Source organism: Argiope bruennichi, chromosome 6 (genome assembly GCF_947563725.1).
Source record: "Argiope bruennichi chromosome 6, qqArgBrue1.1, whole genome shotgun sequence".
Lineage (NCBI taxonomy): Eukaryota > Metazoa > Arthropoda > Arachnida > Araneae > Araneidae > Argiope > Argiope bruennichi.
In genome coordinates, this window is record NC_079156.1 from 73,086,301 (window position 1) to 73,103,017 (window position 16,717).

Genomic DNA, 16,717 nt, shown 5'->3' on the forward strand with positions numbered 1-16,717 from the left:
TTAATAAAAATAATAAATACCTAAATAAATGCTTCTATTTTTTTTATTTCGTGTTCATTTAAAAATATAAATAAATTTTTGTGAGCAATGCATAAATATGAATATTCTATGGCTCTGTAAATACGGAACAGTCAGCGTTTTACTTTCCATTATCAGAATATATCTGCTGAAAAAAATGGAAAATATGAGTTTTGAAAAAACATTGATAAAGCTTGTTAAAAAAACCAATCTTAAAATGTGTTAGCTTGATATTTCACAAAAACAATTTAGTTAATTTATTGAATTGAAACCATGAAACCCCTCTCTTAGTGTATATTTAACATTACAAGAATAAACATATCAAGATGTTTTTCAAATCAGTGGACAACATATAGATATATTTTAAAAACACATCTGTATCAAGACACCGCATCGATTAGATGCATAATTGTTAAGTGCAGTAGAAACAAGGGATTTCGATTAATATGATACTATAAACAGTAAATATTATATCATCACTATTTGAATTCAAATCATATTATTATAGCTTAAAAAATAAAAACATTACCTTTTAATATTAAAATTTATTTTGATATACCGAAATTCAGAAAAAAGAGAATTAGAATTTTATTTCATAATTGTACACAATGCTCTTATTTTATATTCTTTCATACAGAAATGCCTCAATTTATTTCTTTTTTCGCATTATCTTTATCTTTTACAGTCTTTGTTTTCACGACAATGAAAGGCCGCGGTGGCCTGGTGGTAAGGTCTCGGCTTCGGAACTGGAGGGTTTCAGGTTTGAGACCCGATTCCACCGAAGAACCGTCGTGTAAGCGGGTCTGGTGTACGCTAAACGTCCTGGCCACGCTAAACGTGTGGGTGGTGTGGAGAGGGGGTGCAGCTCAGGTGTCGTCCTCGTCATCTGAACGCGGTTCAAAATGACGAGGTCCGTCCCAAAATAGCCCTAGTGTTGCTTTAAAACGGGACCTTAATATAACTAAACAAAAACTTTTCACGATGCTGTACGATCCGTAAAAAGAGTCGAAGCATTTCTATTATTGTTGAAGTTGGTTTATACTTATAAGTACAGTACATTCCCGATTATCCGCGGAATTGGGTGGCACGGCCGCCGCGGATAACAAAAATCGCGGATAATCAGAAAAAAGCTAAAAACGGGTATAGCAAAAGAGAAACCAGTCATTCCAACTTTGAAAAATCGTTTTATGTACAATAAAACGTAAAATAAACAGCAGAAAATGTTTAACTAACGGTTAATATTTTAGCATATCACTCAAAACTAACCTAAAATGCATTTTGTTAATGAAAATAGAAAAATGCTTTGTACTTACGAGAGGCGTCAAGGATACACAGAAAAATTAATACATATGTACTGTTTTAATACTGCAATGTATTATGTAATTACAAAAGCATAACTGTAAAACTACACCTTTTTGAAGAAATCAGTCATTTGTGTTTGCTTCTTGCTTTGGAAGCATTTTCTCTTTGCCTGGAAGCAAAAACAAACACTTAGTGCGGCAGGCGCGGATAATCCGCTCCGCGGATAATCCGCCCGCGGATAATCGGGAGTCTACTGTATCTGATCTAAATTTGTGTGAGACCACCGTATGAAATACTGCCATGATATCTTATAAAAAGGATGCCTTTTTTTTTGGCCATCCACCCACCGTCCTATAATGCGTGACATCTTACTGTATATGACATCGTCAAGTACGAACAATGTAAATCATTATTATCTCAATCAGTGAAGCTAGATGCATTTGTTCTACTTGTTCATTTTACACTATCTTGATTAACACTAGAACTATCATGACCGCCATTTTGACGATTTTCAAATTTCATGCTTAAAAATTTTGATATAATTCACGGTTCTAGAACTTTATGACGATTTTTAATGAAATATAAGGACAATTACATATTCCGATCCAAATTCCACTCAGCCATTTTAACTTCCATAATCAGTATGGCCTATACCTATTTTTACCAAGATCCGTCAAACGACGTTTTTGCAATTTCAATGTTTATAATATTTTATGTGTCGTTTATGCAATGGTATGCATCAGTACATATTTGCATTCATTTATACATCGCTTTCAGATATTTCCTGGAAAAATTTGAATTGCATTTTTCATTTGAAATTATATTGATTGATCCAAAGTGTTCGGCAGCCGCTATAATGGGATCTATTTTATTCCGATTACGATTCAGTTGCAACTAAATGTTCTAACCGGATATTCTATAAAAGTAAATACAAATTGTTTTTCTTGTTTTTTTATTAATAATTATTGAATTATTATATTAAATGTTGTTTTTGTTACATTATATATAATTTAAGCCAAAAGTTACAATGTAATGATGATCAAAAACATGTCAATTTTAATGTGGTAAAACTAGATATATATTTAACATCGGTAGTTCTAGTGTTAAGATAAACCCGAATATTTGCATTTATTATTTATTAGAAAAATAATCTCTGATCAGAGCAGTCTTCACAGTTTTTATTTCTTCAACAGTATTGAGGGATATTCCTTGGGAACATGCTAGGGTCATTTATCTCTCGACTATTATGTCTGGTTTCCATCCTCTTATATTTTGGCCTCTTTTCACACACAGGTACAATGAGTACATAGGCGAGAAGTGCATCTACTCAGTATGTCGCTTCTAACTTCTGGGTATACAGCAAAAGTGTTGAAATTGTGTTTGCCACTTCTCCGATAAAAGGACGGGTTTGGTATTTATTAATGACCATAGTACAGTGTGTCCAACACGGGAAAACTTCCAGACAAATGTCTATGTTTACGGCGGGCGTTATAGAAACATGTCTCCGTAGGGAAGATCCATTTCGAATCGGAGGAATCAGATGAAAGTCTGGGGGTTATTTCTTTTCTTGGCGTCAATTTGAAGCGACATTGGGCGCGAAGAATTTTCAACCCCAAATGATAAAATGAAGGCAGCAATTTATGGATCTTTTTTTGCTACTCTGCTTATGGCTATTGATATATATTGAAAAGAAAAGCTCATTTATCACCCTATTGTTTGAAATGACAGTACCCATATTGCTAAAGTGGCGAACCGTCCATTCAGGTTCAATGGACGACTTGACACTAGGGAGAGGTTTTATATTTTCTTATACTTCGACACTGCCTTTTACACACATTTCCCATGAAAAAAAAAAACCCCTGCTTATTATCGCTCACTTTACTTGTTACACAACTTTGTTGGATATTTTTTTTTTATCTTGCTTCATACTTACTTAGTTTAATCTGAACCTCTCATTACTGTAACTCTTCTGAGAATGAGAATATCGAAATGTTATATGAAATACAATTATAATTAATTGTGCTACTAATTAATAATCTAGTGGATCAATTTATCAATTGGTGGTGGTAACTTCATAAGCCAGATAATAACCTCTGGAAAGGAGTGCGCATTTTTGTCTAATGGCTTTGTTACTCGGCAATGAACCCTAACGTTGCGAGTTCGTACCTCAAACTGCACATTGGTGACCCTGGTTATGAACAACCGCATCCTTCATTCAGATGTCGTGGCTCCATCTACCGGCAGAAACCACTCATACACGCTCGCCGTCGCCCGCCATAATGCTTGGGGCGATAACAACGTTCGTCGCTCGCCATAACGCCTGCCGTGGCAATCACGTTCGTCGCTTGCCATAACTGTCGCGATAAACTCCGCCGACTCACTGGTGGGGGAGTATTGTGGTGGTAACTTCATAAGCCACATAACAACTTCCGGAAAGGAGTGTACACTTTTGTCTAGTGACTTTGTTACTCGGCAATGAATCCTAACGTTGCGAGTTCGAACCTCGAACTTGCACAAATTTATTAAATATTTCAAGATAACGAAGAAACTAAGTAAATTATCTACGCTCCCTTTATTGAACTCGTATTAACAAACTATTACTCACATGATCATGGCGCTTGAAATCAACTGAGAAAAATGACAGCATGGTACCCACGGCGGCAATGGATAAGTTAAGACGGATGATATGAAACTGATCATGCAAGGCTCTGTAAGAGAAGGAAGCAATTATCTATAATAGTTACCAGAATGTGCACTGGAGAGGTTGAAATGGACAGAATTTTATACAAAAACAGAAAAATCTACGGTAATTCAATGAAAAATTAAATAACTGCGATGATCGAATAACATAAAATCAAAGTAAATTGTCCCTCTTCTTCTAATATAATTAAGGTATTCTGAAAAGTTTATAATTGGAAGATTTTAAAAGTATGTAATTATGGTGATTAGAATAGATAAGAAATTGTCAGATATTGATAATTCATTTTCCACAACATTGTTTTTTTTAATAAGAAATTTTTGGTATAATCTTTTGGAAGAAAATATTTCCCTATACAATTATATTTTTATATGGGATTTCTGTTAAATAGTGTAACTTATTATGTATGTGAAAATAATTTGTTTATGTGACAATTGTAATACTTTACGAGAAACAATCAATAGGAGTTGACAAGAACATAGAAAACAACAAGAAATTGTCATTAGAGATGAAAATAAATATTGATTAAAGTTTAATTAACTTAAGAAAAAATCATCATATCACTTATTGTTACGAAATTTCCGGGTTCGTTTGGATAGTGGGAGTTATATGGTGTGGAGAACGCTCAATCAGCAGTAGAAAAAAAACCAACGACGTTTATTTACACGAAGACACACAGGACATATAGGATATATAGGACAACCATAAACAGCATAGAAGACGATTATCTTCAGCCGAGACGTGCAGCATACACTCTTGACTCCGTCGCTGCTCTGCTAATCCCTGGAAGACCAGTTCTTCACCGTCGCTTCCGACTACGACTACTCTGGCAGCTGCGGCTGCCTCCTTTTATAGGTCTCAGGAGGCGGGGCTAGAAGCCTCTCAACCAATCAGGAACGTTCGAGGCATATCTCGGTTCCTACTGGACGGATCAGGAAAATTCTCGATGTTTCGGGTATAATCTATTTTAGCACCAAAGTCGCCAAATTCCTCGCCAAGTCTCCAAATAGTCGCCAAGCTCCTGGACTTCCGACGCGACACCCGAACTCCTGTCTAATACAGATGACTGTAAAACTGTCCCTCTGACGATGGAACCATCCATGCTTGGAAGCAGAATTGCAGGTTTGTAACATTATTTAAACGGAGTAGGAGAACTGAGGGCAAGTTGTGACAATGTTTGCAAAAATGTTTTAATTTTTAGAAAAATATTTAAGATTTCTCACTTGTATTATTATAAAAATGTAGTTATAACTATTTATTCATCATATGGGGGGGAAACGGCAATTTTAATGATTTTAGCACAATAAATATTTTTTTAAAACAAATTAGCCGTTATAACGTGCCCCGCTCCTACAACAGGTTGTAACAGATGTAGGGCAATTTGTAATAATAATAATAATAAAAAAAAAACAATATTTAAAACTGTTTATTTTTCCGTTAACATTATTTCATTAACTGAAATAAAAAAGACACCAGCTAATTATTATTATTTACATAATGACAGTGAATGTTATCAAGTGATTTATATCAAAAAATGATAAGATTATTTAAATAGTTAACATAAAAGTCCGTCTTTAACAGAATTATAATTGAAGCGAAAAAATGACAGATCATTATGCACATTATTAAACAATATTTATTTTTCTTTCTAATTTTTATCAATACATAAATTGCTTTTACTTAATTATTTTAATTTAATTAATATGACAAAGCATGTACCCTATTTTTATGGCGATATAAAAAATCTTTAAAAAAAGTCACATATTTTCTGAATTAAGTTTCAAGAAATGATAATTCTTTTTTGAAAATTTTAATCTTTACAATTCTTAATATATTACTAATATTGGACAAGCAGAATCCCCACTTACGGTCTCATGGCGATGGCACTGATATAGCAAATGAGAATGATAATGGACAAGCTATAGCCTAAACCACGGACAACGAACACCCACGTTTCGTCTTCGGGTTCTACATATTTCTGAAAACAAAGGAATAAAATTTAATGGCTTCTATATATTTCTGAAAACAAAGGAATAAAATTTAATGGCTTCTACATATTTCTGAAAACAAAGGAATAAAATTTAATGGTTTCTACATATTTCTGAAAACAAAGGAATAAAATTTAATGGCTTCTACATATTTCTGAAAACAAAGGAATAAAATTTAATGGCTTCTACATATTTCTGAAAACAAAGGAATAAAATTTAATGGCTTCTACATATTTCTGAAAACAAAGGAATAAAATTTATCAAGAAGGGTAAACATTTTCAAAAAAATTGCATACAAGCATTCTCTACTTTCTTTCGTTAACGATTGTTTTGTGTATTCTAACCCACATATTATACAAGATTAAGAAATATCTGAAAATAATTGTATAAATAAGGATGGATTTAATATTTGTCATTGTAGTTCATGAACGTACGGAGAATGTTGTAATGTACTAGAAGTGCGAATCTTGAAGTTGTATCATTTCCATTATAAATTATAAAGATAGAATATACCGCCAGATTTATATGACTGCTAATTCAAGTCATTTAGAAAGAAGATTATAGAACATTATTTCTATTCCAATAATTAAAGTCTTGATGTTTAGTTAGCATTATTTTTTAAACGGAAAGATGATTATAACTTACATTAAAAAAATTTATAATTACAAAATCATGCTGTTCTAAACTTATGGTAATCTAGATAATTATTTAACAATTATTTCGGATACTAAACCTTAAATGTGTTGCTAATATTTCATTTTATTACCTGGCTCGCGACAGACAGTTCAGAAATGCATAGCATGAATGTATAGGGTAGTCATAAAATAAGCTCTCCTACTTGTAGACACCTGCATCTAGAATTAATGAATGAAATGAATAAAAATTTCACATATCGACTGTGGAAGCCATCGGGAGATAAATTGTGCGGAAATAATTTAGTATCAAAATATAATGATGTAAGAGATTTTGATGCTATTGAGGTAGAAAATGGTTTGATAATTAGGATGAACTCGATCTCTGTGACTGTTATTCTTAGTTATCAAGTTCTCTCATTTTTTAAAAAATATCTTTCAGTGCTACAGCAGATATTGGGCTTCAACGTAAGGTATGGACACTTCCAAATTCCGCAAGATCCACAGAAGCATGCCGTTACATTACAGCAGTATGAATAAAACATGCTTAATTAAAGTAGAATATTTTATATAAAAAGCATGTTCAGTATTCTTTCTCTCTCACTATCCTATATCAGCATTCTCAATTTTCGAAGAAGTGCAATTTTACGTATATTTTATATATACTTATATATATATACTAGTATAAAAATAAAATGTATATTTACAAAGTTTTGGTTTGTCACTTCCAAAGTATTATTATAGCAACAATAAGCATCTTAGTAGAGAAATTTTATTCAATCCTGATTATTTTGCTACTGAAATATCGATCCAATTACTTCGTTTGTATTTCATTTCTGATTGTTGTTGCACAGATCTTTTCAACGAAGCTCAGCAAAAAAAGACTGACAGAGACATGAGAATCCAGAGTAGTATCTTCTGCACGATGAATGACAGCAGCATGTTAAGACAAATCAATCCAGTAAAATCATACTTTAGTAGATAAAGCGAACTACTTCTTAAAAAATACTTTTCCGAAATACTTGTAGCAAATACTTACCCCAAACGCACAATTACTGTTTATGCTCGGGTAAGGATACGTTTTGTGTGTTTGCAGATTCGGCAGAAACATTAAATAAATTCTCCAAAGTATGAGAGATGAAAGATAAATGGAAAATATTTATATTTTATCTAGTAATGCATCTTAATTGCCAGCCGAATTAGATGGCATACAAACCACAAATATTCTTTAAAACTAAACTCGACAGATAAATATTAAATTCAATTGTTTCGATTTAAAATAAGATAGTATTGTTCAAAATGAGAAGGGAAAGGGTTTTAACGATAGAACCTGGGACCTTGTGGTTCGCAGTCCAGTAATATAATCAGGATAGAAAGGCATATGCTCGTGTAGCGTAGTTGTTAACTGACTTATATGCTATTCACCACAGACTCTCTCTCCAATGAGTCGAAGGTGAGACGAACGATATGGCTGTTGAGTGATGTATTTATTAGCTGTTGATTCTAATGCGCCTGTACCCATTTGAGTAGCGCCAAATGTTATGGCGAGCGTGTGTGGGTGAATGGTTGCTGTTGCGCGTCATGCGAATCTGACGACTTTGTGTTGCTGCGTCAAGTGAATCTGACGACTTTGGTTTGCTGTGGGTAGATGGCGCCACAACAGCTTTACGAAGGTTGAAGGTTCATCGTCCGAGGTCACCAATGTGGCGATTTTGCGATGCGCGAGGATAGAACCTGGGATCTTATGGTTCGCAGTCCAGTAACATAACCAGGATACAAAAGCATATGCTCGTGTAGCGTAGTTGTTAATTCTCTTATATGCTATTCAGCACAGGTTTACTGAAAGAAAACACATCGGACGAGACGAAGATCGAGAATAAAGAATTACATAAAAGCGCCCACTCATTGCATATAATCCTTTTGGGGTATAAAATCGTCCAAAAGTGATAGTTTAGAGTTTCTAAAATGATCAATATATGCTATTGCCACATTTCAATGCGTATGTGCCTTTATTGAGTCACTTGATTCGATTTTTTGTCGATTATATTTATTTTACTTGATACCGTATTCAATCGATGGTGCAGTGCTTTCATTAATTGATAGTTCGTATAACCGTTTCATTTCAAAGTTTTAGGGGCTTAGTCCAGAAATGTAGATGAACAATAGAGTTTTCAACATAATTCTATATTAACTAAATTATTTTCGCAGTGCCAAACAGTTTCTTTCAGAAGTTAACGATGGCAAGAGACAAGCTATAATACATTTCCCAGATATAAATGTAATCAGTAGTTTTATTTCGCCAAGCTTACTTTGGGCACAGGTGGGAAGGCTAAAAGAGCAAACATTCCAAGGCTATCACAGGCACATGTCGTATAAAGATCAGTTGAGTTCACACGAGTACAGCCTTCTGGGGTCCAGCCTCCAATTTTCACTGCTGATGGGTCTTCCAGTTTTGTTGTGCTGTTGATGAGCAGAGAAGAAAAAAAAATATTTTGAATACTGTTTGATAGTAAGCACTATTTAAATAGCTTTTTAAATAAAAGTTTTAAGTTAAGTAAGACTTAAGATTAATGTCCAGTTTCTCGCCAAAAACTATAGAATCATGCCAAATTTCAAAAACTTGCCAAAAGTCTGTCATCTTGGATGGCTACAAAGAATGGTAACAAAGGGCTTTTAGGGTTGCATTAAAAATTGTCAAAGTTGTATTTGGCGGAAAATCAGTCTAAAAAAAATTCAGCTTTGGCGAGTGGACTTTAATTTTAAGTTGGGCCTATGAATATAATAGTTATATAATCTAACATATATAATAAATCTTGAGTGAATACTAAAACTTACTCAGGAATTTCTAAGGTGTCGGACCATCTCATGCACTCTCTTGATTCAATCTATAAATAAAAATTAAGCATCCACTAAAATAAAAATCTAATTAACCATATATAATTAATAGATTAAAAATTAATAGTCAATAATTAGTTATTCGAATGTTTCTTTGAAAGATTGATACCTCTTACATGAATATCAAGTTAAGCATGAATATTTTCCAATTTATCAGCTGAATTAGCAATAATTTTTTATCACATTATTTTGTGTTTTAATTTTTTTCCTGTAATTTAAACTTTAAAATAAAAGATGATCACGAGCTCATATATTATTTTTGTTTTTGACTATGCATAAACAGAAAAAATGCTAATTTCAAATAAACTAAAAAAGAGCAATCACGGTTCCTTAGAGAATATTTTATACAAAACTTTAAAACAGCAGTCTTAATGCTGTCAGACAAATACTGTCAAAAAATACTGACAAAAAAATGTAATACTGTCAAAAAACATAACAAAAACTCATTATCCGTTTTAAAAAATCACATTAAATAAAATTAGAAGGATCTTTTAATTGTTTAACTTTAATTAAAAAAATGCCGTACTGAATATAACGTATCTTTGATTGATATTAAGAGATTCAAAATAATTTTTCATAAATTTGTAATTGTAATTACATTATTGGAAACCGACTCGAAAATATAAATTTCAAGATACACACTGATTTTATAAAGAAATTTCAGAATGATTATAATGTTATATTTTAATGAAATTAATTTTTAGATTAAAGCAATCATTGCTAATCGCACTCCAGTTTCTTTAATTTTGTAGCTATATAAATATTATAAACCAATGCATTTTATAAACGAATAACTTTAAAAAAATGTAAAGAAATTCATGAAATGTTAGTTGGCCCCAGATTGCATAAATGTCCAAGTTAGTTGGTTTGGGCACATTAGTTTAATGTTCTTCCTACAACAAAACATCTACTTTTGCTTTATAATATGCACTTGGCTTAATGCTATTTTGCTAATTCTGGCTTTTTATTATTAAATCAACAAATCAGGCAATCTATGATTGATTATACCTTGGGCATTTCCAGTTCTTCTGCAGAAGGTCCCCTCAGAAGTTTTTCTTTCTACAATAAAAGAAAAATCGTAAAATAATTTGTATTAAGGTTTTAACCATTTATTATAACAAATATTCTAAACATAAAGTGATATTTCTTTAATTATGTTTTATCAGATTATAGTTTTACCTCCAGTTGATGTTCTAAAAAAATTATGACTGGATCGGAAGTTAGCACGTCTTTATCGTAAGCTGGTTTCACGCCAAAACTAATGACTCTACTATCTAAAAATATGCCAGTAGAGTTTAATCCCCTGAAACAGATAACAAAAAATTTTATAGCCGGATGCTTCATTAAAATTATATATATATTTAAAAAAAATTATCTATCTAAGGATATACTTTTTATTACTATTTGCAGTAGTCGTTAAATACAAGAAAAGTTCTGTTTATATTTCTTTAAATGCAACATCGAAATATTAATAAACAATTTTGATTAGTATAAATTAAATACAATAAACGCAAATTCGTTTAAATTCAATAATTTTTTTAAAAAAATAGTATATTCAGAGAATATTGAAAATAATTAAATTTTAACATTAAGAATTTATCCAAAAGTGAAAAAATCACACCTTTATTGTTTATCATGATTGTGCATTTCTTATAAGATTTCTAAGCATGCAAGCATTTAATTAAAAATAAACACTTGACTCATCTACTGATATACTTCTTAATAGAGTATTATGAATGAACTCAATTATAAACCTACTTGAGGCCATAATTATGATTCGAATTGAGTGAAATGTTCATTTGTAATCGAAGTGAATTCTTTGAATGTTTTTTTACTAACACTTTGACGAACAAATTAAGCTCGAAATTTTTCAGCAGAGTCCAACACGTCATTAAATGAAGACAGGATAACTTTTAATATATTTTTCCTTACCACTATTTAAACAAATACTAGATAATTTGAATGTGAATTCGTCAATTGTGAATAATCCTGACGTCATCATTATCAAGTCCAAGCGTGTAAAGTAATTTCTTGTGTGTACTCGCAGAATGTGTATTCGGTCTAAACACCTTCAATACCGCAAATGACATATAACCAAAGCATAGTTTCGTATGACCGAAGCACTTACACAAAAGTGTGGTTGCATATGAATCGGGTTTGCTTTGGTTTTATGGCGCCAGAGCCATCTTTGAACATACTGCACCAAGCATATGGTTTGACATCAAGCCATTTTAGCATACGAATCGGAATGGAGACAAAACAACTTATAAATAAATGTAAATGGCATACATGTGAAAAGCGTATAAACGTTGTTGTTTTTTTTTTTTTTTTTTGCATGTACATTAAGGTTTTCTATAAAACACATGTTTTATGATTCGAATCCGTGCTAAGTGAAATTTAGAAATGATATCGATTCCTGTTATATCGAAATCGTATTTCAAAGAGCCATGTAATAACTAAAAGGCTATCCGAGTAACTTAGACATAAATATATGACAAAAATTATTTTATTTTAAATTGGAATCACGTGATACGAAATAAATCCATATAAAATCGAGAATATCATTCTACATAGTACATTTCTTTGTCTTGAAATTTTGTTTAATGTCAAGATTTTAAAGTTTCAAAATTATAATTATTGTAAAATTCAATATGTTTTTAGCTGAGTTAAAAAATATCTCCAAGCGTTAAGACACATTCTTCTTTTAAAAGTAAACTTTTATTTTATACTATATTATATATTTTATACTATTTTATTCCAGATTAATGCTGGAAAGTCAGACAAAAAATACCACAATATATGAAAAACATATTGTTACAAATTTTTTTCTTCTACTACAATAAATACCGCCAATAAATCGTAATGACACAGCGCATTTAATCTCTAATAGTTCAGCAACTTGCTAATCCTCTAGTCTTTTTACTCGTCGGCGACTCCGACCACTCTCACACACACAACTTCCGCCGATACACACACTCCTTCCGATACACACGACACGACTTCCTCGTAGCTTCTGAGTGCCCGTCTTTTATAGTTCCGGGAGGCGGGGCTAGAGTCTTCAGACCAATCAGGGCGTACCTGGCTGTATCTTGGGTCTTAGTGGATGGATCGTGAAAGTTCTCGAACTTTCCAGTAGTATCCATTTAGTCGCCAAACTCGCCAAATTCATCGCCAACTCGTCAAACGGTCGCCAAAGTTGTCGCCAAGCTCCGAGGTTATTGACGCGGCATCCACTCAACATACACAGGACAGATCGTACAATTGTCTTTCTTACGATGACACTATTCGGGCCGGGTAGCAAAATTACAGATTTGTAACATTATCTGGATTATCTGGATTGATATCAATATTATCTGGATTGACTGATTGATTGATAATAACAACTAATAATTCTGATTCTTTCTAATAAATATTTAAGTAAGTGAGTAGGTTAAAAGTCAAATTAAAAAAAATATCCATTATTTTCTTTAATTCAATATTCTTAATTTTTGAACAATATTTCTAAAAAATATTTTGAATTTTGTTTCTTTTTTTCTAATTGGCTAGCGTCTACCCTGATTTAAATACTATTGAAAATATTTGGGATGTGGAAACATTTTTTAAAAATGTTCGCTAGAATTTCACTGAAACTTTTTAAAAAATAGTTGCGATTATTAAAATTAATCGAACTTAACATATATAACTAAACATATTACAGCAGAAAAATCATTTTTACATCACCTTATATTATCTTTTCAATTGCACTAATTTTTTATCGCATAATTTAAAAAAATTTAAGCGTATCTAATAACAAAATATTTTAATATTGAAGTGAAATTCAAATAATTTTCATTGTTACTACGAACATCTCATTCTGGCTTTCCCCCCATTATTAATAATCAATAAATAAAATTTCGGATTATTTTATGCTTTTGAATAAATTTGGGTATAAGTCATACATTTAATAATTTAAAAAAAAATTGTGCTGAACATCAGATGTAAAATGTTGTGAAATGCGCCCATTTGATAAAATTGAATGTACAGTACACTCCCGATTATCCGCGGAATTGGGTGGCGCGGCCACCGCGGATAACAAAAATCGCGGATAATCCGAAAAAATCTAAAAACGGGTATAGCAAAAGAGAAAACAGTCATTCCAACTTTAAAAAATCGTTTTATGTACATTAAAACGTAAAATAAACAGCAGGAAATGTTTAACTAATGCTTAATATTTTAGTATATCACTCAAAACTAACCTAAAATGCATTTTGTTAATGAAAACAGAAAAGTGCTTTGTACTTACGAGAGGCGTCAAGGATACACAGAAAAATTAATACATATGTACTGTTTTAATACTGTAATGTATTATGTAATTACAAAAGCATAACTGTAAAACTACACCTTTTTGAAGAAATCAGTCATTTGAGTTTGCTTCTTGCTTTGGAAGCATTTTCTCTTTGCTTGGAAGCAATAAATAAATAAATAAAAAATACTTAGTGCGGCAGGCGCGGATAATCCGCTCCGCGGATAATCGGGAGTCTACTGTATAAAAATATAGACAGAAAATTAGAGAAATACACAGCACAACGACACAAAAAAATATAATGCTTCTAAAATAGTATGTGTTATATGTTTATCAAAAGTTTAAAAGTATTTTGTTGAAGAAGCCATTATGTCCAAGTTATACAAAATATTTAATCGAAATTTTTAGTAATCATTTTTACCGGAGAAGCAACCAACTGGTTAACAAAGGCGTCTATTTTTAAATATAAGTAATATTTCGAATTCGAAAATCAATGTTCTTCAGAAATGCTAATGTTCGAAATTTTTGTGGCCATAATAATGTTTTAAGTTATTCTAAATAAACATTTTGAAATATTATTAAAATAAAATTTTCCTTGTTTATGCTTTTCATTTGACGTGATGTTTTTCCATGACTGTTTTAATTTTGATAATAGAAAGACGAAGAAAACTAAATGAGTACGGCTATTTGTTATTACAGCTTACGCATACATTCTAAATATTTCACCTACATGCTTACTTTCATCAACAAATGAATTTAAAACTGAAATCTTACGTGATGGAGTTTTGTAGTGGCGCCATCTTGTGGTAAGCATTGTAATACATCGACTGGATACTACTTGGTTCACCTGAAAACGTACATTAAAAATATGTTTACATAATTGGACATGTTATAATTGTTTATGTTAAGATATTGATCTCAAACACTAGCAAAAGAAAAAAAAGTCAGAATAATACAAGAATGCAGAATACATATTAAGAATTATCATATAATATATCAATTATGTGACCTCCAATAAAAATTAATTAAATGCCAGTAATGTAGTTTCTTAAAATTCGGAGACTCTTTAACTTACTCGAATCTCCGAGCACGGCGACAGGCACTCTCATCTGATCTGCTGTTCCGCCCCACTTTTTTCTAAGTTCATCCCACTTTGGATCTTTTCCGTAATCCGGGAAATACATGTAAGGTGCGTATTTCTTCTTCAGTTCTTTTGGCTCGCTCTTCAAACTTTGAGTAGCTGAAAAAAGGAAAAGTTTTGCATGTAGCTGAGATCTATACTTCATTCAGAAATGATAATTAACAATTTCTTTACAGAGAATATGAATGCTGTACTAGTAACAGTTTGTCCACGGTGTATAATTGATACAAATACGCAATAAATGATAAAGTTTTAATTCGCTGTATAGATTTAATCTGTTTTCTCTCTAATTACTTCGTAAATAGTCTTACTCTCAAATCATTTTATAATTCTTATGTCTAATGCTAACATTTATTTCTACGGAAAAAAGTCAATTTAAGTATATTTGGCACTTCATTATGTAAATCCGCCTACTTACCTTAGTGCCCTCAAGTGACAGATTGTAAAAAACTATATTTTTCATGAAAAATTCATATACATCATCATCAAGGAGTGATATCACTCGCTTCAAAATAGAGAAAGGAAACACTCACATACACATCGCCCGTAAATGATCAACCACACATACACAATCGGGGAAAAAAGTCAAAATAATTTGTTATTCAGAAGATCAGTTACTATTTAATTTTCTCTAATATCAACATTCCATTTTTAAGCGAGACTATTTTTAGAAGCTGAATTATTTCATAATTTAAAACGTTGTTGACAAGGATAATACCTGATCGAATATCATTCTTTCCAGTTTAGTTTTAGTTTAGTTTAGTTATATTAACGTCCCGTTGTAAAGTAACACTAGGGCTATTTTGGGACGGACCTCGTCATTTTGAACCGCAGTCAGATGACGAGGACGACACCTGAGCTGGCACCCCCTCTTCACACCACGTCACACCAGCGGGAATGAAGTTTGGCCAGGACGTTCAGCGTGCACCAGATCCACTTACACGACGGTTCTTCGGTGGAATCGGGTCGCGAACCTGAAACCCTACGCCTCACGAGCCGAGATCTTACCACCAGGCCACCGCGGCCTCAGCATTCTTTCCAGAGTTCTATGTCACAGCAGTGGGAAGACATTAAATCTCCCACTTCAGAATCGGTGTTACACCAAATCCATGTATTTGGCTGATTTTTAATGAAATCGGATTTCAAATATAATATTTTACGATTTCCAATTAGAGACCTCACTACAAGACAAACATTTGTCCGCTAATAACTGAAATAAGGATGCAGGGAATACCAAAGAAGTAGTATACATATACTTTAATTTGCAATTACATAAGCAGCCAAAATTTCATATTTAATATTAATGAATAACTAGCGGGAGCTGTCTGTACAAAATTTTCTCGCATTCTCTTTAAAGATTGTATTGTGTATTTTTAACTATATGCTATTGGCAAACAATAGTTACAAAACAGCTATTTTAGCGCAATCTTTGGCAATTAATTGTTGGGATGTGATTAATATATAAATACCGAAAACCGAATACGTATTTTGGATAACTTTTATCCAAATGGCTGAAAAAATTTCACACAGAACTACAACTGTACCACAAATTATCAGACCAAATTTCATATTTATGAGAAAATTTCACATTTTTGAAATATTGCGTGTACATGTTTTTGAAGGCACAAATCGATTGACGGTCAACCCTTTGACTGATTTGTGTCCTAATTTGGTATATATCTACAAGTTAGATGTCAAATCTGTGTACCAAATTTTAAATATCTAGACAGATTTCTTCTGACTGGATTCCATTCAAAATAT

The 16,717-nt window shown here is 32.1% G+C and overlaps 1 protein-coding gene across 2 annotated transcripts in view; it reads right to left on the minus strand.

Moving 5' to 3' along the window:
- The window catches only part of LOC129972998 (uncharacterized), a 62,103-nt gene that overhangs the window by 16,323 nt on the left and 29,063 nt on the right, over positions 1 to 16,717 (minus strand). For both annotated transcript variants that reach the window (XM_056087334.1, XM_056087333.1), the window contains 8 exons: positions 14,891 to 15,055; positions 14,590 to 14,662; positions 10,713 to 10,836; positions 10,542 to 10,592; positions 9,474 to 9,523; positions 8,948 to 9,098; positions 5,887 to 5,996; positions 3,926 to 4,028 (listed from right to left, as the gene is read on the minus strand). In XM_056087334.1, coding sequence (XP_055943309.1) covers positions 3,926 to 4,028; positions 5,887 to 5,996; positions 8,948 to 9,098; positions 9,474 to 9,523; positions 10,542 to 10,592; positions 10,713 to 10,836; positions 14,590 to 14,662; positions 14,891 to 15,055 — 827 coding nt within the window. The remainder of the gene's footprint in view (positions 1 to 3,925; positions 4,029 to 5,886; positions 5,997 to 8,947; positions 9,099 to 9,473; positions 9,524 to 10,541; positions 10,593 to 10,712; positions 10,837 to 14,589; positions 14,663 to 14,890; positions 15,056 to 16,717) is intronic.